This window comes from Nicotiana tomentosiformis, chromosome 2 (assembly GCF_000390325.3).
Source record: "Nicotiana tomentosiformis chromosome 2, ASM39032v3, whole genome shotgun sequence".
Classification (NCBI taxonomy): Eukaryota; Viridiplantae; Streptophyta; class Magnoliopsida; order Solanales; family Solanaceae; genus Nicotiana; species Nicotiana tomentosiformis.
Genome location: NC_090813.1, coordinates 22,664,408 through 22,686,416, shown reverse-complemented (window position 1 = coordinate 22,686,416; position 22,009 = coordinate 22,664,408). Strand labels below are relative to the sequence as shown.

General features: G+C 39.0%; 3 protein-coding genes across 8 annotated transcripts; 1 reads left to right on the top strand and 2 right to left on the bottom strand.

Annotated features, from left to right (window-relative positions):
• Positions 1 to 5,733: 5,733 nt before the first annotated feature.
• LOC104102982 (uncharacterized) lies at positions 5,734 to 11,203 on the top strand. 6 transcript variants are annotated; one of them, XM_070195081.1, is made up of 5 exons: positions 5,734 to 5,929; positions 9,764 to 9,918; positions 10,064 to 10,156; positions 10,240 to 10,341; positions 10,453 to 11,203. In XM_070195081.1, the coding sequence occupies exons 3-5, from the start codon at positions 10,106 to 10,108 to the stop codon at positions 10,723 to 10,725; spliced, it is 426 nt and encodes a 141-aa protein (XP_070051182.1). In that variant the 5' UTR covers positions 5,734 to 5,929; positions 9,764 to 9,918; positions 10,064 to 10,105; the 3' UTR covers positions 10,726 to 11,203. The 6 variants fall into 6 exon arrangements, with proteins under 6 accessions (XP_070051182.1, XP_070051181.1, XP_070051179.1 ...); XM_070195080.1 differs by having other exon boundaries at positions 9,532 to 9,918; XM_070195078.1 differs by having other exon boundaries at positions 8,463 to 9,918.
• A 7,002-nt stretch (positions 11,204 to 18,205) lies between these two features.
• Positions 18,206 to 18,571, bottom strand: LOC138904476 (uncharacterized). The gene has a single exon (XM_070192974.1). It carries the CDS (start codon positions 18,569 to 18,571, stop codon positions 18,206 to 18,208), a length of 366 nt encoding a protein of 121 aa, XP_070049075.1.
• LOC138904475 (uncharacterized) lies at positions 18,572 to 21,232 on the bottom strand. The gene is made up of 3 exons (XM_070192973.1): positions 20,134 to 21,232; positions 19,955 to 20,013; positions 18,572 to 18,943 (listed from the first exon to the last, which is right to left on the bottom strand). The coding sequence occupies exons 1-3, from the start codon at positions 21,230 to 21,232 to the stop codon at positions 18,572 to 18,574; spliced, it is 1,530 nt and encodes a 509-aa protein (XP_070049074.1).
• Between the last annotated feature and the right edge of the window lie 777 nt (positions 21,233 to 22,009).

The window sequence follows — 22,009 nt, the reverse complement described above, 5'->3', positions numbered from 1 at the left end:
ATGTTGAACTTATTCGTGTTCTCAAATAATCTGGGAGTTATTCCTTTAAGCTACGAGGAGTTGTGATTCATTGGTTATGTGCACAGATGGTGCGGTTCTATTTGAGCTTTATAGCGGAATTTGAGTGTGATGAGTAATTAGATATTGCATGATTGATAGCGTAATGGTTATGTCCTTTCAGGTTTTTGTGTGGTATTTTTGTCATTTGCCTCTCCGTCGTTATTAAATTGGAGCAGGGCGGCTCGGAGTATATAATATGAACTTCGTGTTAGAATCGGGTGATGGTTCTATGGTGTATGATGAATTTTCAGTATTTCGTTGTGGAAGTACTTGTTAATATGGCGGGGCAGTTCTCTCATTTGAGTCATTTTCCATAACTGGGTACATTTGAATTGTTGCGTATTAGTACACGGATGGCACGAGTTGTGGCTCCGAGTTATATTGGTGCGGTATGTCTGTGGAGCAGTTATGTTTAGTAATATAAGGTCATTGGACCTGGAATGGGTACTATCAGGTTTAATTTCGGTATATTCAGGAGTATAATATTAAAAGTCGGCGCAGAAAATGATTATGGTTCCGGTTGGGGAAAGAGACCTCCATGACTTGTTGGTCTGATAAAGGGTTACGAGATTCTGCGTGATTCTTTTATTATCAACAGTGTACGAAGGTTTTGGGATGAGGTTTGGTTCGATATGGGTTTAATACTAGTATGCGGTTCGTTTTGGAGTAGTCACTGCGATCAGGAATGGTGCTACGAGCATGCGAGTTGTGTAATATGTTGGGTGATTATATCCGTGGTTATAGTTATAGCTCGATGCAGCTTATTCGGACTTATACAGTGTGTAAATGTAAGATTCGTGTCTTGAAAGAAATTTTAAAGGTTGGAAATTAAACTCCAAGGTTTATGGGCTAAGGTAAAATTAATGATTTTCAGTTGCATTGTGTAGTCAAGCCTATGTGGGATAGGGTGACGTGGGTTCACCCCCGGGTACGTGTGTGGTAAGATGGAACAGTGATTTGATGGCTTGGAAACAACTCTTGGCACGTTCGAGGATGAACGTATGTTTAAGTGGGGGAGAATGTAACGATCCGGTCGGTTGTTTTGAGTATTACAACCCTGCTTCCCCTTTTACTACTCAAATTGTACTTTACAGTTGTTGTGTGAATTGCCGGGGTAATTGTTCGGGTCCGGTGAGGTTTTGGAATGAAGTGGAACACTTAGTTCCAAGGTTTAAAGCTTAAGTTAAAATAGTGACCGGATGTTGACTTATGTGTAAACGACCTCGTAATTTAATTTTGATAATTTCAATAGCTCCGTATGGTGATTTTGGACTTAGGAGCGTGTCCGGAAAATTATTTGGAGGTCCGTAGTTGAATTAGGCTTGAAATGCCGAAAGTTGAATTTTTGGTAAGTTTGACCGGGCAGTTGACTTTTTGATGTCGAGGTCGGAATCCGATTCTGAAAATTAGAATAACTCCGTTATGTCGTTTATGACTTGTGTGCAAAATTTGAGGTCAATCAGACATGATTTGATATGTTTCGGCGCAAGTTGTAGAAACTAGAAATTTCAAAGTTCATTAGGCTTGAATTGGGGTGTAATTCATGGTTTTAGCGTTGTTTGAGGTGATTTGAGGGTTCGACTAAGTCCGTATGATGTTTTAGGACTTGTTGATATATTTGGTTCAGGTATCGAGGGGCTCGGGTGAGTTTTGGATGGTTAACGGATCATTTTTGGCCTTGGTGAGATTGCTGATATCTGTTGCTGCATTTTTCGGATTTTCTCTTTCGCGTTCGCGAGTGGGCCCTCGCGTTCGCGAAGTGGAATTTCAGGTAGGCAGGATTTACTCTTCGTGTTCGCGAGAGGGGTCTCGCGTTCGCGAAGAGAAGCTGGGTTGTGCATCGCGTTCGCGTATGGGGTATCACGTTCGCGAAGGGAAACATAGTTTGCTTGGGTTTTTGCCTTCGCGTTCGCGAAGAAGGGCTCTGTTAATCATCGTGTTCGTGAGCAGTGTCTCGCGTTCTTGAAGAGCAAATGTTGGGAAGCACATTTTGTGCTTCGCGAACGCGAGGGACCTATCGCGTTCGCGAAGAAGAGAGATCTGGACAGAAAGTTTAAGTTCAGAAAATGGGACGAACCATTTTTAACAATTTGGAGCTCAGATTGAGGCGATGTTTGGGAGATTTTCAGAGGACACAATGGGATAAGTGTTCTTAACTCAATATTGGTTAAATTACCTGAATCCATGGTTGTTTTTATTATTTAATTGGTGAATTAAGTTGGAAACGTATGAAAACTCTCTTAGTTTAAATTGAGGATTTGAAGGCCGAGTTGTGGTCGGATTTGAGTAATTTTGGTATGGTTGGACTCGTGGTTGAATGGCGGTTCGGATTTTATGAGTTTTATCGGATTCCGAGACGTGGTCCCCACAGGTGATTTTTGGGGCGTAATTTCAGATTTTGTAAAAATATTAGTATTTTGATATGGAATTAATTCCTATAAATTTTGTGGGCTGAATCAAATTATTTGTGGTAGATTCGAGCCGTTCGAGAGTTGATACATGCATAATGGGATTTCTGGAGCATTGTTTAGCTTGCTCGACATTGAATTTGGCTTGTTCGAGGTAAGTAACTCTTCTAATCTTGGAGTTGAGGGTATGAACCCTGAATATATGTATTTTGTGAGTTGTTGGGAGGTGACGCACATGCTAGGTGACTGGCGTGTAGGCGTGCACTATAAAAATTGTGACATAATTATTTCTTTGGAATTTTATAGTTAAATAATCTTGGCATTTTCTATGCGGTTTTATGTGTTAAAGAAATTGAGCTGAAAAGCATATTAAAAATCATGTTGAGGCTATGTGCCAGTATTATTGGGACCCACAGAGGTCATATTGCTGTGAATTATTGTGTTAAATTAAAAAATTCATACTCAGTCATATTCATTTCATTGCATATCATAACTCAGTTTTATGACTCTATTTTGATGCGTATATATGTTTTGGGCCGAATGCCCTGTTTTACTGAAATACCCGAGTGGCTTGAGAGGTTTATGACAGAGTGAGGCCGAGGGCCTAATTTATGTTGCATATTTATGGGATCGGGCTGCACGCCGCAGTATGTTGTATATTTATGGGATCGGGCTGCACGTCGCAGCATGTTTGATATCGGCTAAGGACCTGATTTGTGAGGATGAGTGTGGATCGGGGCTGCCCGCCTGCAGCATATCTATGACTGAGTAAGGCCGAGGGCCTGATTTGTGACGATGAGTGTAGATCGGGGCTGCCCGCCTGCAGTATACTTTATTATTATAGCACGTGAGTTGTCCGTGCAGCACGTGAGTTGTCCGTGCAGATTATAGCGCTTAGGCTGAAGGAGCCCCTCCGGAGTCTGTACACTCCCCCAGTGAGCGCAGGTACCTACTGAGTACGAGTGCCGAGTGCTGAGTGACTGGGAGGCATGAGTGATTGTGAGGTATGCCCGAGTAGCAAGAGTGATTGTGAGGTATGCCCGAGTGGCAAGAGTGATTGTGAGGTATGCCCGAGTGGCACGAGTGACTGTGAGGTTTTCTCCGAGGGGCTGTATATGAGTGATGTTCTGCCCGAGGGGCTGTTTATGATTTTATCAATGAGTTGCATTGAATTGGCATGCACACATGACATACATGTATAGAGATGTATTTTCTCGTGCTGTACTGCATCACATCATTCATGATTTCTCACACATTTATTTTTGACAGATAGGCATAGTGATGTATTTGTTTTACCCGGGTTATCCGGAAGGAAAATAAAATATATTATTTATTATTGAGAATATGTTTGGAGGAATTTATTGTTTTCAAACTATTTATATTATTGGAAATTTCGGCAAACGATTTGGGTTTTCATTGAGGTATTTGAAAGGAAGAATTATAATTTTTTTTGAAATCATTATTTGGCTGAGTATTTTATCCCTGAGTTACTTCTGGTATTATTTGTTGTATGTTGTTATGGATTATTGTGGACTATTGGTTTTGGACCCGACTTGGTGGAAGCTCGTCACTACTTTCAATCTACGGCTAGGTTTGTTACTTACTCAGTAAATGAGGTCGGTTGTACTGATACTACACTTCTGCACATTGCGTGCAGATGTTGGCTGTTGTTGTTGTTGTGCTCGATGGTTGCCGGACTTGAAGATGTACCTCGTTCCTGTTGTAGCTGCCTTTTGTTCATGGTAGCCTTAGATTTATAAAAGCTCTGTTTATGTATTATTCAAACAGACTATGTATTATTTCATTTCCGCTTTCTATATTCTATTTTTAGAAGCTCATGATTTGTACTACCAGTTCTTGGGAAATGTATAAGGTTAAGATAGTTATTTACTTAAATTTCTTTAATAATTGTTATTGGAATTGGATAGTTGAAAGTTGGCTTACCTAACGGGTTGGGTTAGGTGCCATCACGACTAGTTGGATTTTGGGTCGTGACATAAGCCAACTTCATTAGCCCAAGGTCCAAATGGCTATTAGCCCATCTTAAAGCAGGCTCATGCCATATGTCAAGTGATGTGGCGATCCAAGACAAATAAACGAGCCAACAAAATCATGTCATGTGTCAAATGATGTGGCAATCCAAATCAAATAAATGAGCCAATGAAATTATACCACATGTCAAGAAGGGTGGCAATCCAAGTCAAATTAACAACCAATAGAGTTGTGCCAAGTTTCTAGATGGTATTGGTCAGTTCAAACGGACCAATCAAATCGCAGAGCCACACCACTCCCTACAACTATAAATAGAAGTCTTCATAAAGCTAGAAGACACGAGAAGTGAACAAGAAGCAAGCAGAGAGCTCGTGGATCAAACACCGCAAATTTCTCTACAAGCTACAAGTTTAAGCACTCAAGCTACAAGATCAAGTTCAAGTTCAAGTTCAAGAACAAGAACGAAGCCAAATCAAATACCAAGGCGTTCAAGACCAAATTACTTGTTCATGATCAAATCCAAATTCAAGCTCAAGAAAGAGATTCATAGAGATTGTAACACTTTCATTATTGAAATCAAATACTATATTTGTTACGCAATTATCTAGTCTTGATTATTTATTTTTCTCGACGCGAAAATTCATTGTTACAGTGGGTTTGAAAAATGAAAATAAGAATGAAAACGAGAATGGGTTTAGGGGTTGTAAAGGTTCTGAGCGTTTAGGGATTTGGGAGTTTTAGGGTTTTGGAAGGGAATTGAGGAAAAAGATGCAATGATGGCCAAGAAAGAGGGCGGTGGAGTTCTAAACCAGAGAGAAGAAAAAGGCTTAGATGAACTTTTTTCTCCTCCTCCCTTTTCTTTTTCTTCTTCTCTTCTTAGTGGGCATTTCACTACAAGAAAATAGACCACTTGCGGAGGTTTTATTGAGGAGGTTTTTACTATTTTCACAAATTGTATCAATTTGGGGGGTGTCATTAAGTGACGCAAATAAACCCCGGCTACCGTAAAAATAAAAAAAAAAGAGCGCCTTTATTTTCTCCCACATTTTTTCCTTTCCCTCATTTTCCCAACCCTTCACGTCTTTAACCCCTTTTCTCCAGAAACTTCCGCCTTTAACACCTTTCTACTAGTCCCCTCCCCTTACTTTTAGTATTCATCCTGTTTTGTAAATCGGATATGGTAAATCGGTAAGTTTCAACTGATTTCATTTTCACGTTTTGATTTTTTTATTTGGTGAGAGACTTTTAGTTCCCAGTTTGGATTTGTTAAATTTTTAGGTGTTTATGCAGAAGGGTTTTGGTGGCTTTGGAGTGAAGTGAATTAAATCTTAGCTGTTGAATCTTTTGTTGTGTCTGAATCAGACGGTTAAAAAGTGATCTTTCAGACGCCAGTAATGTGTATTTTGTTTTTGTTCTGGTTACCGGAAAAAGGGAGACATAGAGGTGCAATCTTCACATATGGCCTTCCGGTGAGTTTTTCCGCTCTTTTATTCATCTTTTTGATTTTTTTATATACATAATTACTTGTTTATTTTGTTCCTGATGGGCCCTTCAATGTTCGTTCTGGATCATCCGAGTTTTATTCAGATTTGTTTTAGGATTTTAATATTTTTTTTCTTTGAAGGATATAAATTTATAAAACTATTCACTTTCAGTTATTGAATAAAAATGAGAGCTTGAGATTAATCTCACAAAAGAGTGTTCTTAATGACTCAAATAACATTTTTTTAGCAGTAAACAATGTTAATTTGATAAGAAAGAGTAATATTTGAGTTTCAGTTTTAAATGTTTGTAGCTTCGCATTTGAGTTTTTGTTGTATATAAACGTTTTTCTTAAAGTATTCAAGTTTACCAGTATAAGATTCTATTTTCAAAGTTGTTTTTATGTTATTGAATGAAAATGGGAGTTTTAGAGATTACTGCTAAGTAATTTTCAAGATCTTTTTAATTGCTCCAGTAACACTTTTCTTTATCAGTAGACAAGTGTTATTTTTTGTTTTGTTTTGCAAATCCACTAGGTAAAGAGCTTAGGGCTAGTTTGTATATATAATTAAAATAAAAGACACAAAGTCAAGAAGTCCTACAATGTGTATGAAATAAAATTTGCAAAAACACATAATCCCTGTTATCGCAGTTGAGATTAATATCTAACAGTGATAGTACAAAATGTAGTCTAATGAAGCTAAAATAAGATATAAAATTGGACAGTAAACTTCATGTCGTTTGACGCCCATCTTAAATGTCAAATCTTTGCACAATTGGTTGGCATATTGTTGCAAATTTAGCCACGCTTGCTGTGTAGAGCACTGCCCAGCTCTCCTTTATGCCTACCATTAATCTCCCTTTCTAGGAATGAGCAAACAATTGTTAACACCACCCATAGAAGTTTAATCAATAAAAAGGGTGTCACGACCCAAAATTCATAAGGGTCATGATGGTACCGGACACCGCTGTCAGGCAGGCCAAAAATAAATACTTAATTTGATTCTCGTTTCTAATAATATTTCTGAAATCATATTTCCTTCAATTAAATAGTAAAAGATAAAGTTTACAAAATAAATAATAATATCTTTAAAAGTTCCAATACAGTGCAACCCATAATCGCCCAAAACCCGATGTCACAAGTGCATGAACATCAACTAGGAAAATAAAATAAAATATAACATCTGTCCGGAATACAAATTGGACAGGAAACTATAAGTACTCTGAAGGAGGTTTGCTGGCTGCGGACTCGTAACGTGGAATGCAACTCACCTAAGTCATCGCAATAATCGCACCTACACAAAAATGTGCAGCAAGTGTAGCATGAGTACGTAAATTAATGCGTACCCAATAAGTATCCCGCGTAACCTCGAAGAAGTTGTGACGAGGGGTCGACTTCGACACTTACTAAGGGCCAACAATATGATAATATGAAAGTCTAATTAAGCAAGATATATATAACAATAAAACTCAGAACAAGAAATAACTGAGCAATTCATTACCATATTTAAGAACTCAAATCCCTTCCTTCATTTAAAACAAATGATCTTTCAAATAAAGAATTTATAACAATTATAAAAGGAACTTTATGTTCTATTATCGCACACAAATACCACCGAGTACGTTTGGCCCGATCTAATATAAATGTAAATTGTGCAATGTGAGAGTCGAACGGCGCGAACCATAGATGCATCTATTACCCCGCTCCCGGATCATACATGCGACACGGTAAAATATAAATTTAAGAAATTATCCCGCTCGCGGATCATACTTGCGACACGATTACACATAGATTTCTTAAGTTATTATACGATTCCTCTATTCTTTTCAAAATACGAAATTCAAATGAAAACTTTTAAGATCCCAATTTTTCCTCAATTTCAACTCCTTTCAAAATATTTAATAAGCAAACTCAATCCCGCCCCTTCCCAAGACAAACAATAAAATTAAATCAATAACAATACCCACAAGGCATGATGTAAGCCTAAAATTACCCGGACATAGGCATAGCTAGTAGCTACGTATGGACTCTCATCACCTCGCGCGTACGTAGTCCTCACAAATAGAAGCACATAATAATTTAGTTCACCTATGGGATTAATTCCCTCTTACAAGGTTAGAAAGGAGACTTACCTCGCCCCGAAATTCCATAACCGGCTCCCAAGCCCTTCCAATAACTCGAACCGATGCCCAACGCTCCAAAACTAGTCAATAAACGTGCAAATTCATAAATACACACTCTAATACTTATTATAATCCAATTTATAACAATTTCTAACTCCACTTGAAAAGTCGATAAAATTAACCTCGGGCACACGTGCCCGGATTTCGAAAATTTTGGAAGATAAACCTTACACATATCACCATGAACTCAAATATATAATTTATTCCAAATTCCATGTCCCATTTCGTAGTCAAATTCCAAAAATACTAATTTCTAGGTTTTTCTTCAAAATCTCAAATTTCTATAAATTTTCATGTCTAAATCCATATATAATTCAAGTATTTAACTTGCAATAGGTGTGAATCACTTGCCTTGACATAGATGATGAAGATGGAGCTCCACAATTGCTCCAAGACCGGCTCCCATGGAGGAAATAAAGTGAAAATAGCCAAAATCTCGTTTTAAAACAACTCACTGCCCAGAAATCTCTCTTTGCGTTCGCGACCCTTTGATCGAGTTCGCGAAGGCCAGCTGACCCGCCCCTTCGCGTTCGCGTACCCCTCTACACGTTCGCGTAAGCCAAATGGCCTTAGGCCCAATACCAGAACTACCATACGGAGCTATTCCCAGACTCGGAATCCCAAACGGACATCGATAACATTGAAATACACTTCAACCCAAATTTATAAATTTCTTTCAAAATGCCAACCTTCCACAATAGGCGCCGAAACGCTCCCGGGCCATCTAAAACCCGATCCGGACATACGCCTAAGTCTAAAATCATCGTATGAACCTGTTGGAACCTTCAAATCTCGATTCCGAGGTTGTTTACTCAAAATCACACTTTAGTCAATTCTTCCAACTTAAAGCTTCCGAATTTAGAATTTTCTTCCCAAACTAACTCCGAACTTCCCAAAATTCAATTCCGACCATACGCACAAGTCATAATATCTTCAGTGAAGCTGTTCAGCGTTTCAAACCACTGAATAACGTACTAGAGCTCAAAATGACCGGTCGGGTCGTTACAAAAGGCATCGTCACGGTAATGTTATATTTTGAATTGTCAAAAAGTATCTTATTGTGCCTTGGTTCTTGCCCTTTCCCCGTTCCCAATCTAGCCAGTGCCATGAAATGGTCCTCCAACGCGCATGCCATTACTTGTGCATATTCATTATCCAGCATTATTCCATAAAAGTGTTCCATGCTATGTGTGTTCTCCCATGTATATAATATTCTTTGAATACATACATGCCTTTTCCTTTGCATGAGTTGAACGAGCAGTTTTATTACATAGTACTGCTCCACTCCTTGTGTATTTTATGTTTGTGTCTATCATTGTCCTTCCTTCATGGGAATGAGCAAACAAAAATCTAGTCAATGAGTAAGGCATGGCCTCTATTGTGGACTTTGATATCTATGATGCAGCATATGGGGAAGCGCAAGAGTTGCTTGCCGGATATTGTAAATTACTGGCTATTGATGGCAATTTCTTCCCAATTAATTTTAACATGTGGTCAGGACCGTCAGTTATTCCTAAAATTTATAAGGAAGACTGCTTTGAAACTATGCTAAAGGTATTACACATATGTCTATTTATTGTAACTAGATTTTTATGCATGTATAGAAAACTAACTTTATTTTTCTTTTTCATTTGAAGCCCCGGTTCTTTTTTTAGGACTACCAATGCCATTGCATATAGATATTGAAATGCTAGTTTGAATAAGAAGTGGGCTACACATAGACATAGGTTGTGGGATGAATTTTATGACCCGGCCAAAAGCAGAACTGAACTTTTAAGCAATGTACCATCAGGTATAAATAGAGATCAGTGGGCTAGTTTTATTGCTTATCGTCTAAAATCATCAACAATTGTAAGACTGGTTATTTGAATAGATTTTGTTGTCGTTATGATTAAATATTAGAATAAATTTTTAAGTTGTTATTATTTTGTTGATAGGAAAGTTGTAGAAGAAATAAAGAAATTTGACGCAAGCAAACAATGCCTCAGACTGGTGGATCCAAAGCTAACTCGAGACGACGACATGAGATGGTATTCATATTAACTTAATAATTTTTACTTGTTCTCTAATTTAAATGCTTTATTACAATCTGTTTGGTTTATCTATTTCTTAGTTTTTGGAAACTGGAGAATATCCTACTCGGGGAAAGATGTTTATCGAAACTCATAAGAGAAATGATGGATTATTTGTAAATAATGAGGCAAGGACTATAGTAGTAAGTTCAGCTTTGGTGTGTTTCTCTGACATTATTTGAAGTTTTATTTTAACATTTTACATCTCAATCTTACTTTCTGTACATACTAATTGATAATTTGTTTGCGTGTAGGAACAAATTGAATTGACTCAAGGCAATGCCAATGAATCTAAAATTTTCTCAGATGATATTATTGGCAAGGTGTTAGGGGCAGAGCATTCTGGAAGGGTACAATGTATGGGTATGGGAGCAGCTCCTTCAAATACATTCAAGAATATCAAACAACGACTTAACGGGCTGAACCATTCTTCATCTAGCTTCGATACATCATCTGCAACTTTCACTTATTTGCAACAAGAGGTCACTCATTTGAAGTCCCAATTAGTAGATACCTTACAGCACTGAAAGCTTACATGATATCAAAGGAAGAAAAAATTCCTGAGCAATTTGTTGGTCTGTTTGCTCCTCAACCACATGTAACTGAATTGTCACGAGGATATAGTCCTCATCTTGGTCATAGCTAGATAATTTTAAGGAAGCATTAAAATTTTAAATATGGTATAATGGTCAGATTTTTTATCTAAATATTCTTTCTATTGTTTCAAGCCAAGTGATGATGCACAGAGTGAACCTACCTCACCGGTTGATGAAAGAGGATCATCGGGCAACAGTTACCAGAATCACCAAGCAAATACTGAGAATGTTATTTATTTAATGTGGAACTACTATTGCTTTTATGGATTTTAAGTAGTAATGTGTAGGAGCTACTTAAGTTTATATTGCTTTAGTATGATTTGTAGTACTTGAATTTGTGACTGTTGCTATTGTGGATGATTAATGAAATTTGATTGTTGTTATATAATGAGTATTATTTAGTATATAATTTCTTTGTTTATGCATATGCTGATACAAGCTTGATCTTATTTAATCGTGTAATATTTAATGAGAAGAAAGTGCATTTTAATATTCAACTCGTGATGGTAATTAACCCCCCACAAATTAAAATTTATGAAAGAGATTATATTGTGGAGATTATACACCCAACTAATTAATTATTTTTAACATAAAGCTCACATTGTGATGGTTATACATTGTCACTAAGCCGCCCTTAATTGACTTTAAAACTCCCACTAATCACAAATTTAATTTGCGGAGGTCGTGTTGGGGTTCTTTAAAACTGCCACAAAAAGCCTTGTGGCGATGATTACCATGGCTTTTCTTAACCCCCCCCCCCCCCCCCCATAATTTAATTTGTGGGGGTCCAAAACTGTTACACCTTTTCTTATAGTGTTTGGACATAACAATTGTGAAATTTTGGGAAAAAGTTAAAAAAAAAAAAAAAAATTGAAAATGATATATGAAAATTAGAGTTGTGTTAGGACATCAATATAATTTTGAACTGTTTTTGAATTTTTGTGATTGAGCTGAAGTGAACAATTTGAAAAATAATTTTTTGAAAATTTTTAAATTATCGAAAATTTTCAAAATTCAACTTCAAGTGAAATTTGAAATTTTCATGACCAAAAAATGATGCCGAAAAAAGTTTTAAAAAATTCTAAAAAAGTAAAAAATTTCTTATGGACAAACAGAACTTTAGTTGATGTGAAAAAAAAATGACGGTGGATCTACGTATTGTGGTAACTAGGCTTTAAGGTGTTTTATAGTGCTTTATAATAGTGAATTGGTATGGCGCTCCTATTTTTGTTATTGCTTAGGGTTTTTTCTTCTTCCTCTTAATTGCAAAATGGATTTGTTGTTATTTTGACTAATTGATGATTGGGTTTTGCTTTTTTATAATATTTGAAAATTATGTTTTATATTTGAGCTCATCTGGAGTAGATTGTGTGTTGAATTGTTGAAATTTGAAGAACAAAGTTTTTATTTTTGGAAAATTTTCACTTCTAACTAAAAAGTCTTAAGTGCATGCAAAAATTAGCTGCACTTCTGACCAATTAAGGATTAAGTACATCTTAAGTGTAATTTTGTACTTCAAACTAAAAGCATTTTAAGTGCATGCAAATATTAGCTAACACTTCAGACTAAAACACTCCTAAATACATCTTAAGTTTGCATCTTCATACGCGAATTTTTCTAACTTCAGACTTAAGTTAATTTTAAAGCGGGTAAACTTGCAAATTTTTATACAATAAGGGTATAGCTTCAATAATGACCCAAATATCGGATATATATGCAAATTCCCGGGCGAATGATATTTACTTTTTAAAGAGCCCAAAGGTTCGCTTTTTTCTTTTACTGAACACAGTACCCCATAATGTTAAAAAATTACCTCCCTTATGGTTATCAACAATGTTATGAAATAGAATTAATTTTTATGTGAGTTGATTGTGTAAAATCTAGTGATTAAGACTTAAACTCATAAGATCTCGAAATAGCATAAAAGATAACAAACCACGCCGTGGCTACAATAAATTCAGTGCCTAAAGAGAAAAGAACACTGAGCAGGCCGAAAGATTAGATATGTTGCGCGGACTTTTCAAAATATTGTTATATCTTTGTTGGATCCTTAAAAAATACAATATTTTTGGAAGATCCAACACGCCCCCAACGATATTTTTGGAAAGTCCGAACAATATAGGCTAGGACACTGCACCTTGTAGAGTTAGTGAATATAGTTTATTAGTAGAGTTAGTGAATATAGTTTATTAGTATGTTGCACCTTGACAAAGAAGTATTCCCATAGTCTATATACGGATAAACCATGTGAATATAGTTTATTAGTACGTTGCACCTTAACAAAGAAGTATTCCCATAGTCTATATACGGATAGACCAATGTGTCTATCTCTTCAATAATTACTGTTTATTGCTTGAGTTTGAATGAAACATATCTTAGAAAAAAGATATCCAGTCGCCCCGGTGGAATGCATTGTATACGGTCAAAATAGATTTCGATTTTTCTATGTTCGATCAAGATCGAGTGGCATGAAACCGGAGTAGAATTTTGGCAATAAGATCTGAAGACGGTACAAACGAGCCTCGAGCCCGAAGACTGCTCGAGGAGTCGGCTCGATAATCTTATCGAGCCCGAGGTATTGCTTCGAGGTCGGAAGTGCATCACGCCCACCCCGAAGGTCGAACTCGAGCCAAGACTGAAGGGCCGACCCAGTGATGGGTTCGAGCCAGTATCGAGCTCACAAACAAGAGTCATTACAATCGCACCAAGAGAGAGAATCTTGGCGGGAATCGAGGAAGAGACAAATCATCATGGGTTCTCCATTATATGCTTTATTTTATTATTTTTATTATAAATAATGTAATGACCCTCTATTATAAAAGGGGGATCCTTGTAAACACTGGAGCCGGGGGGGAAAGATTGGAAAACAACAGACCTTTTCTTATAGACAAAGATATCTCCTTATGCTTGTCTTACTTCATCATATTTTCTATTCATCATTCTCATTCTCATAGTCAAAATACTTGTATTGTTATTTTTGTATCAAAGGATATTACATATCCTTAGAACCATACATAAATTTAATATTATCCGATTTTTCGGGTAAACAGTTTGGCGCCCACCGTGGGGCTAAAGATAACGGTGATTGTTTGATATAAACCTACAGTACACACCAACTTACAACTTCAAATCAGGAATGGCTTTACCTATCGACCACGAAGCCGGCCTTCAAGATGAAACCAACAACTTGGCACCCGAGGCCGGAAGCCCCTTCGATAATGGCACTGAGGTTCGAATCGAAGCACCCGAAATTCGAGCCGAAGTACCATTGGATGTCAATTCACAAATAGCTCTAGAGGCGCATCAACATTTCAAACCGGAAAGAAGAATCCAGGGCGGTACCCGATCCGTAGCTGTCACGCCCCAAACTAGGGGAGGCACGACTGGCACTCGATACTGTATTCGATCGAGTTAGCCACTAAACATACTAGCTAATTAGACTGGGGGCCCAACAGATCGGGCAGCACAATATCTGAAATACTAAGCCTAGACCGTAAGGTTATGACATGAATAACAATAAGCCATATAAACATAGGTAGACAAGCCAAAATAATAAAATACTAGCTGGCTGACGAGGCCACGACTGAAGACATACATTCCTACAGACCTATATATACATGCCAAGACTATGGGATGGAGACTAAAAGCAGCAAAAAGAAACCCAGAATATTGTGTCAACAATAGCCTCTAAGAGTGTCATAAGCACTGTCGGGATAAGGCCCCAACTATACCCAAACTGTACAACAAAAGTAACCATCCTATGAAAGCTCCAGGAAGAGGTGGAGCTTACCAACTCACAGCTGAACCCCGAAATCCTAGCAAAGGGGTCGATCAGAGTCCCTACCTGGACCTGCACGCATGAAATAAATATACAGTGTCCCCAGGCAACGGGACATCAGTACGAATAAAAATGTACTGGTATGTAAGGCAGAAAGTAGAATCATACATAGCTGATGTAAAAAGGTAATAAAGATACCACCTGACACTGAAACTCTGATAGCCTCCATGGCCGACATCCGACCTCATAGTAATAAAATATGCATGGTATGCTCGTGTAATCATATGTCATGAATACATATATATATTGATGTAAATGCATGATATACCTAACCAAATTCTAGTAATGGCGGTCTCTCCCGGTAGCTAACCGGTATCATATTGCCAACCTGTGGCCATCTGTACAATATATGTAGTCTTTCGGGCAAATAGGCCCCTTACCTCCGATTATAGCTCGAAGTCCATGCATAATATGTCATGTATGATATGAACTTTGAATGCACATAATAAGCCATAACAAGAACTTAGCCAACCTTGGCTCATTGGTACTCTTATTCTCATAATCTCATAATCACCTTCGTATCGCATACAAATGTCTCGTGGAACCTCATATCTTTTTTAATAAGTTTGAAAACTTAACTCGAATTTTAGAAAGATAACTTAACTCTGAATATGTTCATAAAAAGCTTAAGGTGCTTCACTTAGTCCTTATACCTGATTTCTTGATAATTAGTAAAATAAAGTATTTCTAAAAAATCAAATGTTTTAGTAGTTTAAACATAAAATTTATATTTGAGAATTTTGAAATCGACGTGTCACTTTAGAGATTTTAAAATACACTTTAACAAGGAAGAAGGACTGATCGCAAATACTAAATGCCTTTATTTTTAAGTCACACAACCCAAAGACGAATAAGAATTCATATATATGGACATATATTTAAGAAAGCCGACAAAATGACATATATAGATGTCGAATACCCTTTTTAACCGAACGAGTGGAATATCAACCTAATAGCATCATGAAAATACTTCAGCTACGATACCAATGCCTTTCACAGAAGGTCTTTCTAGCAACAGAATAGTAAAATATCACATTCGGCGTCTTAGGAATTTCCCAAAATTCGTGCTAAAAGGAAGGATGAAGCTTAACCTTAACATACCTCTCCAACGAACGTCCGAATTCCTGTAGTTCCTTCACGAAAGTTGTTCCTTACATCCTAAGCTTCGAAACCACTATATATATGTAGCTTATACGCACTTATAAACAGTTCATAAATGAGTTTATATCGGCAGATTTGCCATATGACCCTAACTTGACGAAACGCCGGTAGAACTTTATAAAAACGATCATAAAAGAGTCCCAAGATGATTAACTTGGCAAACCAAGTATAAATCCTGAAAAACCAGCAAGAACAACAATTTCCTATCTTCCAAAAATAGCTCCAAACACAGCTAATAGAAGGGAAAAACGATTGCAAAGCGTAGAGATTGCGCTTCTAGGCATGGGGGCAAACTTTAACGATAGAAATCGTTAAAACGCACCTTAATCACTCAAGAACACCATAAAACCCTCTCTTAAGCTTTCTCACTGTTTTGGGACGAAGAGGAAATGTTTTGGGGTCTTAAAAGTCGGATTTTTCGACTTATACCACTTGTTTGACCCGACCCAATTCGCGACCCGATTTCAGCCCGGACAGTCCGCGGTAAATCAGCCATAACTCTTTACTCCAATGTCGGTTTGATGTGAGATTTATTTGGTTGCAAACTAGACTCTCGTAGACCTTCGATTTGGTAGGTTGTGGGTCCCATAACTCTTTATATATTGGGAGAAATGATCTGATACATTTGACCCAAAGTTTAGAAAATTTATTATTGAAATTTACGATAACTTCTGCCGACCTTTATTTCGCAACTTGCTTGACTCCAAAACTTAACATGTGACCAGTGTGATATTATAATACCTCATAATACATTATTCTTAGTATATTATACACTCTTAGTCTTATCCCACAAGTGCAAGTTAACTTAAACCTTCCGAACGCGCGGGGTGCTATCCGAGCCATTTATTTAACCATGAACCTTTGTTTAAGGGATTCCTTTGACTTAAAGCTTTAGTTTAGTTCCTTGATATTACCACACATTTTCAGTCTTATTCTCCCAATGTGCTATACCCAATCATATATACCTAATATAACCACGCCACGTTACGTATATTACGTAAGAAAAGAGAGAAATACCTGGGGTCTCACAGTCTCCCCCCCTTAAGAACATTCGTCTGCGAATGGGTCAAGTCAATTCTTTGATTTCATTTCTTGTCCGCTAATATGTTATTTGCGAGGCTATATTTGTTATATTTACAAAGCATAAATCAAATTCTGAAGATTCCAACTACTAGGCTTCGTATAGCTATCTCGCAATAAGAAATTTAAATTGCACTTTCAAGTCATTTAAAATCCAATTAAGTTACTGTAAAGAAATAATTGGCAATTATTTAAATGCGACTCACCTTAAGTCGTAAATAGGTAGGGGTACTTCTTCCTCATTTCCTCCTCAGCTTCACAGGTCATTTCCTCGATGTTGTTATTTCGCCATAACACTTTCACGGAAGCCACTTCTTTAGTTCGAAGCTTCCTTACCTGCCGATCTAAAATAACTGCTGGTACCTCTGCATAAGATAAGTCTTCAGTAATGTGAATATCCTCAATGGGCGTAATACGTGAAGGATCTCCAATGCACTTCCGCAACATAGATACATAAAACATAGGATGGACTGCTTCCAATTCTAAAGGCAAATCAAGCTCGTACACCACCCTACCTATCCTCCGAATAATCTTATACGGTCCAACATACCTGAGGGCTGAGCTTCCCCTTCTTTCCAAATCGCATGACGCCCTTCATAGGCGATACTTACAGGAAAGCCGAATCTTCTACATCAAACTCTAAGTCTCGTCATCGAACATCTGCATAAGACTTTTGCCTACTTTGTGCTGTACGCAGCCGGTCTCTAATAAGTTTTACCTTTTCTATTACTTGCTGGACTAAGTTAGGACCTAGCAACTCTGCTTCCCCGACCTCGAACCAACCGATCGGCGACCTACTCTTCCCCCCGTATAGTGCATCGTAAGGAGCCATCTGAATACTAGCTTAGAAGCTGTTATTATAAGCGAACTCAATAAGAGGTAGATGATCATCCCAACTTCCTTTAAAATCTAGCACGCAGGAACGTAACATATCCTTAATTGTCTGAATAGTACGCTCTACCTGTCAATCAGTTTGCGGATGAAAAGCGATGCTAAGATTTACCTGCGTGCCTAGACCTTCTGAAAAGATTTCCAAAAATATGCTGTAAATTGAGCCCCTCGATCAGAGATAATAGATAATAGCACTCCGTGAAGGCGAACAATCTCTCGAATGTAAAGCTTGGCGTAATCTTCGGCTGAATATGTCGTCCTGACTGGCAGGAAATGAGCAAATTTTGTAAGCCTATCAATAATTACCCAAATAGAATCATACATCTGTGGAGTGCGAGGCAAACCAGTTATGAAGTCCATATTTATCATGTCCCATTTCCATAATGGAAGCTCAATACACTGAGTTAGGCCTCCAGGCCTCTGATGTTCGGGTTTAACTTGCTAGCAGTTGGGACATTGGGCTACCATCTCCGCGATATCTTTTTTCATTCCATTCCACCAATAGATCTGTCGAAGGTCCCGATACATCTTTGTCGCTCCGGGATGAACTGCATATCTAGAATAATGGGCCTCCGAAAGAATCTTGGCACGGAGCTCTCCTACTGACGGTACACATAAGCGGCCCTGGTATCTAAGGACTCCATCTCCAGATAGCTCAAATAAAGGTTGTCGCTGCTGTGGAATACTTTCCCTCAGTTTTATAAGCTCGGGATCCTCGTGTTGTCGCTCTTTCACTTCAGTAACAAAAGAAGATTTTGCCGTATTCTGAACGAGAATCCGTCCACCCTTTGTATCTACCAAACGCATCTACAAACTAGCTAGCTGGCATAGATATTTGGTCATCTTGACCTTATCAGCTTCAACATGGCTTAGACTGCCCTTGGACTTCCGGCTAAGGGCATCAGCAACAATATTAGCTTTGCCGGGATGATATAAAACATCAACATCATAGTCCTTTAGTAATTCTAGCCATCTTCTTTTTCGTAGGTTCAGCTCCCTCTGTTTAAATAAATACTGAAGGCTCTGGTGGTCGGTGAAAACATCAATATGAACCCCATATAGATAATGCCGCCGAATCTTTAGGGCAAATACAACTGCGGCTAACTCAAGATCGTGCGTAGGATAGTTCTGTTCATGTTTTCGCAACTGTCTGGAGGCGTACACGATAACCTTACCATGCTGCATAAGAACACAACCTAGGCCAATTCTCCAGGCATCACAATATACAACATAAGCCTCGGTGCCATCCGGAAGAGTCAAGACAGGTGCCGTAGTAAGCCTTTTCTTTAGTTCCTGAAAACTTTGTTCACATGCCTCAGTCCACTAAAACTTAGCTCCCTTATGTTTCAGTTTCGTCAATGGTGCAGAGATAGAGAAAAATCCCTCCACTTACCTTCGGTAATACCCTGCCAAGCCTAAAAAGCTATGAACCTCTGTCGGATTCAAGGGCCTCGGCCAAGTCATCACAGCTTCAATCTTTTGGCCATCAACCTTGATACCATCGCCGGTAATAACATGACCAAGAAAAGCTATAGAAGTTAGCCAAAATTTACATTTAGAGAATTTAGCATATAACCTGTAGTCCTGGAGAGTCTGCAATACAGCTCGCAAGTGGTCCGCATTCTCGGCTTCCGATCGTGAATATGATGTCGTCAATAAATAAAATCACAAATTGATCCAAGAATGGTTTGAATACCCGATTCATAAGATCCATAAAGGCTGCTAGGGAATTTGTAAGCCCGAAAGACATGACAAGGAATTCAAAATGGCCATACCTCGTCCTAAATATTGTTTTTGGGATATCAATATCCCTGACTCATAGCTGATGATAACCGGATCGCAAGTCGATCTTCGAAAAGCATTTGGCACCTTATAACTGGTCGAACAAGTCATCAATCCATGGAAGAGGATACTTATTCTTGATAGTGACTTTATTTAGTTGCCTGTAGTCAATGCACATCCGCAAGGACCCATCTTTCTTTCGAGCAAAGAGCACCGGAGCACCCCATGGGGATGTACTTGGCCTAATAAAGCCTTTATCAAGCAAGTCCTTCAGTTGTTCCTTCAATTCCCTTAGCTTTGCAGGATTCTTTAGGGAGGAATGGATATAGGCTGCGCATCAGGAAGAAAATCTATAGCGAAATCGATTTCCCTTTCGGGGGAAATTCCTGGAAGCTCGTCAGGGAATACCGTCGGGAATTCATTCACAATAGGAACCGACTGAAGAGTCGTTGGCTCCTTATCTATATCTATAACATGAACCAAATGGTATATACAACCTTTAGCAATAAACTTCCGAGCCCTAAGGTATGAAATAAACTTACCCTTGGGCGTGGCTGCATTACCTTTCTATTCAAGGACAGGCTCACCGGGAAAATAAAATCGGACCAACTTTGCACGACAATCAATATTAGCATAACAAGCTGCCAACCAATCCATACCCATAATGACATCGAAGTCTAGCATAACCAATTCAACTAAATCAACAAAGGTTGGACGGTCATTAATTAACACTGTACAATCTCGATAGACATGATTAGCTATAATAGAGTCGCCAACTGGTGTAGACACCTCAACTGGCTGTGGCAACAACTCAGATCTCATGTCAAGCTTACCAGCAATAAATGGAGTAATATATGAAAATATAGAGCCGGGATCCATCAATGCATAAATGGCATGAGAATGTATTGTCAATATACCTGTGACAACATCTGGGGATGCCTCTGAATCCTGTCGGCCTGTGAGTGCATAAAAACGGTTCTGGCCACCACTAGAACCTGAGGTGTCTCCTCCACCTCTCCCCCTACCACGGACCTGAGTAGACTGTGGACCTGGTCGGGGAGCACGGACTGAGGGCGAAGAGGCTGCTGTGAATCCTGAAAGCTGAGTTGGTGTACCTCTGCCTAACCCCGGGCACCGGCTAATATAATGTCCTATCTGCCCACAATGAAAATATGCACTCGAACCCTGTCTACATTGCCCGGTGTGCAGCTTACCGCACTGAGTACATGGAGGAGTAAGCTGTCTCATCTGTGCAGAACGCTCCTGTCGACGGCCCTCAGGCTGGCCTGAGCTCTGCCCCGGTCCTGACTGAATATAACGATCAAACCGCTGGTCCTGCATCTGTGGTGGGAAACTACCTGCTGACTGAGGTGGATATCGATGGAGTGGGGGCTTAAAATCAACTCGTGGCTCCCTATAAGACCCCATAGTACGAGCCCTCTTACTCGGCTCCCTATCCTTGCGAGTATCACGAATCCTACGGGAAAGGTCCTCTGTAGTCTGAGCGAAAGCATGTATGCGGGAAATATCTACATCATCCGATAGGGATGCAACCCTACAGTCTCTAATCAGATGATCCCCCAAACCATCCACATAATGATGAACTCTAGCCCTCATGGTACATACTATATCTGGTGCATACCTTGCCAAAGAATTAAACTTATGGCTATAATCCCTCACACTCATATCCCCCTGCTTTAGGCTAAGAAACTGGTCAAGACGGGTCTCCCGAACCTCCCGTGGAAAATAATGGGCTAAAAAGCCTCAGAGAAGTCCTCCCACTCTGCTGGCGGAGCATCAGGTCCTCTAGATCTCTCCCATGCCTCATACCATAGGACGGCTACATCACGTAGTCGAAAAGAAGCCAACTCCACAGCCTCAGTGACGGAGGCGTGCATCACCCTCAATACTCTTTACATATGGTCTATAAAGTCCTGGGGATCCTCAGTGGAACTGGATCCTGTAAATAATGGAGGGGCCAAGTGAAGAAACTCTCGTACTGTCGAGCATCCTATACGATCTCTCCGGGCATCTGCACCTGACTCTAGCTGTCGCTCATGAATAGAAACCATCCTAGTCAGCAACTGAACAGCCTCCCTCATCCCCTGCTCCCCAGTCTATGATGGGGGAACAATAGGTGCTGGAGGTCCTGTGTGCTGCCTCAGGTACCAATGGAACTGGTGAGGCTGGGGGTACTGCATCTCCCTGGGCTCCAACAAGTTCTGGGGAAGCTGAAACTAGGGGTACTGGAGACTCACTGTAAGCCTCTAAGGGAAATCTATCCCTCTGACCCGGTGGGGAACGATCGGTACCTTCTCCGGGATCCATACCTATCTCTCGCTGTGCCATCTCCTGAGCGTAGGTAGCCTGTTAGATAGGAAACACAAAGCGCGATTTAGATTTCATATGTTCTTATAGCTTCGCTCTATTGCACGATCTATTAATTGAAAGAAATGTAACCAT

Coding starts and splice junctions, on each gene's coding strand:
- LOC138904475 (XM_070192973.1), bottom strand. CDS start 21,232: ATGAGTGTGAGGGATTATAGCCATAAGTTTAATTCTTTGGCAAGGTAT. Junction 20,014..20,133: donor GGTCCGATTTTATTTTCCCG/GTGAGCCTGTCC, acceptor TTCATGTTATAG/ATATAGATAAGGAGCCAACG. Junction 18,944..19,954: donor TTGTGAATGAATTCCCGACG/GTATTCCCTGAC, acceptor GTTCTTATGCAG/CATGGTAAGGTTATCGTGTA.
- LOC138904476 (XM_070192974.1), bottom strand. CDS start 18,571: ATGCGTTTGGTAGATACAAAGGGTGGACGGATTCTCGTTCAGAATACG.
- LOC104102982 (XM_070195082.1), top strand. CDS start 10,106: ATGCCTCAGACTGGTGGATCCAAAGCTAACTCGAGACGACGACATGAG. Junction 10,157..10,239: donor CGAGACGACGACATGAGATG/GTATTCATATTA, acceptor TCTATTTCTTAG/TTTTTGGAAACTGGAGAATA. Junction 10,342..10,452: donor ATGAGGCAAGGACTATAGTA/GTAAGTTCAGCT, acceptor GTTTGCGTGTAG/GAACAAATTGAATTGACTCA.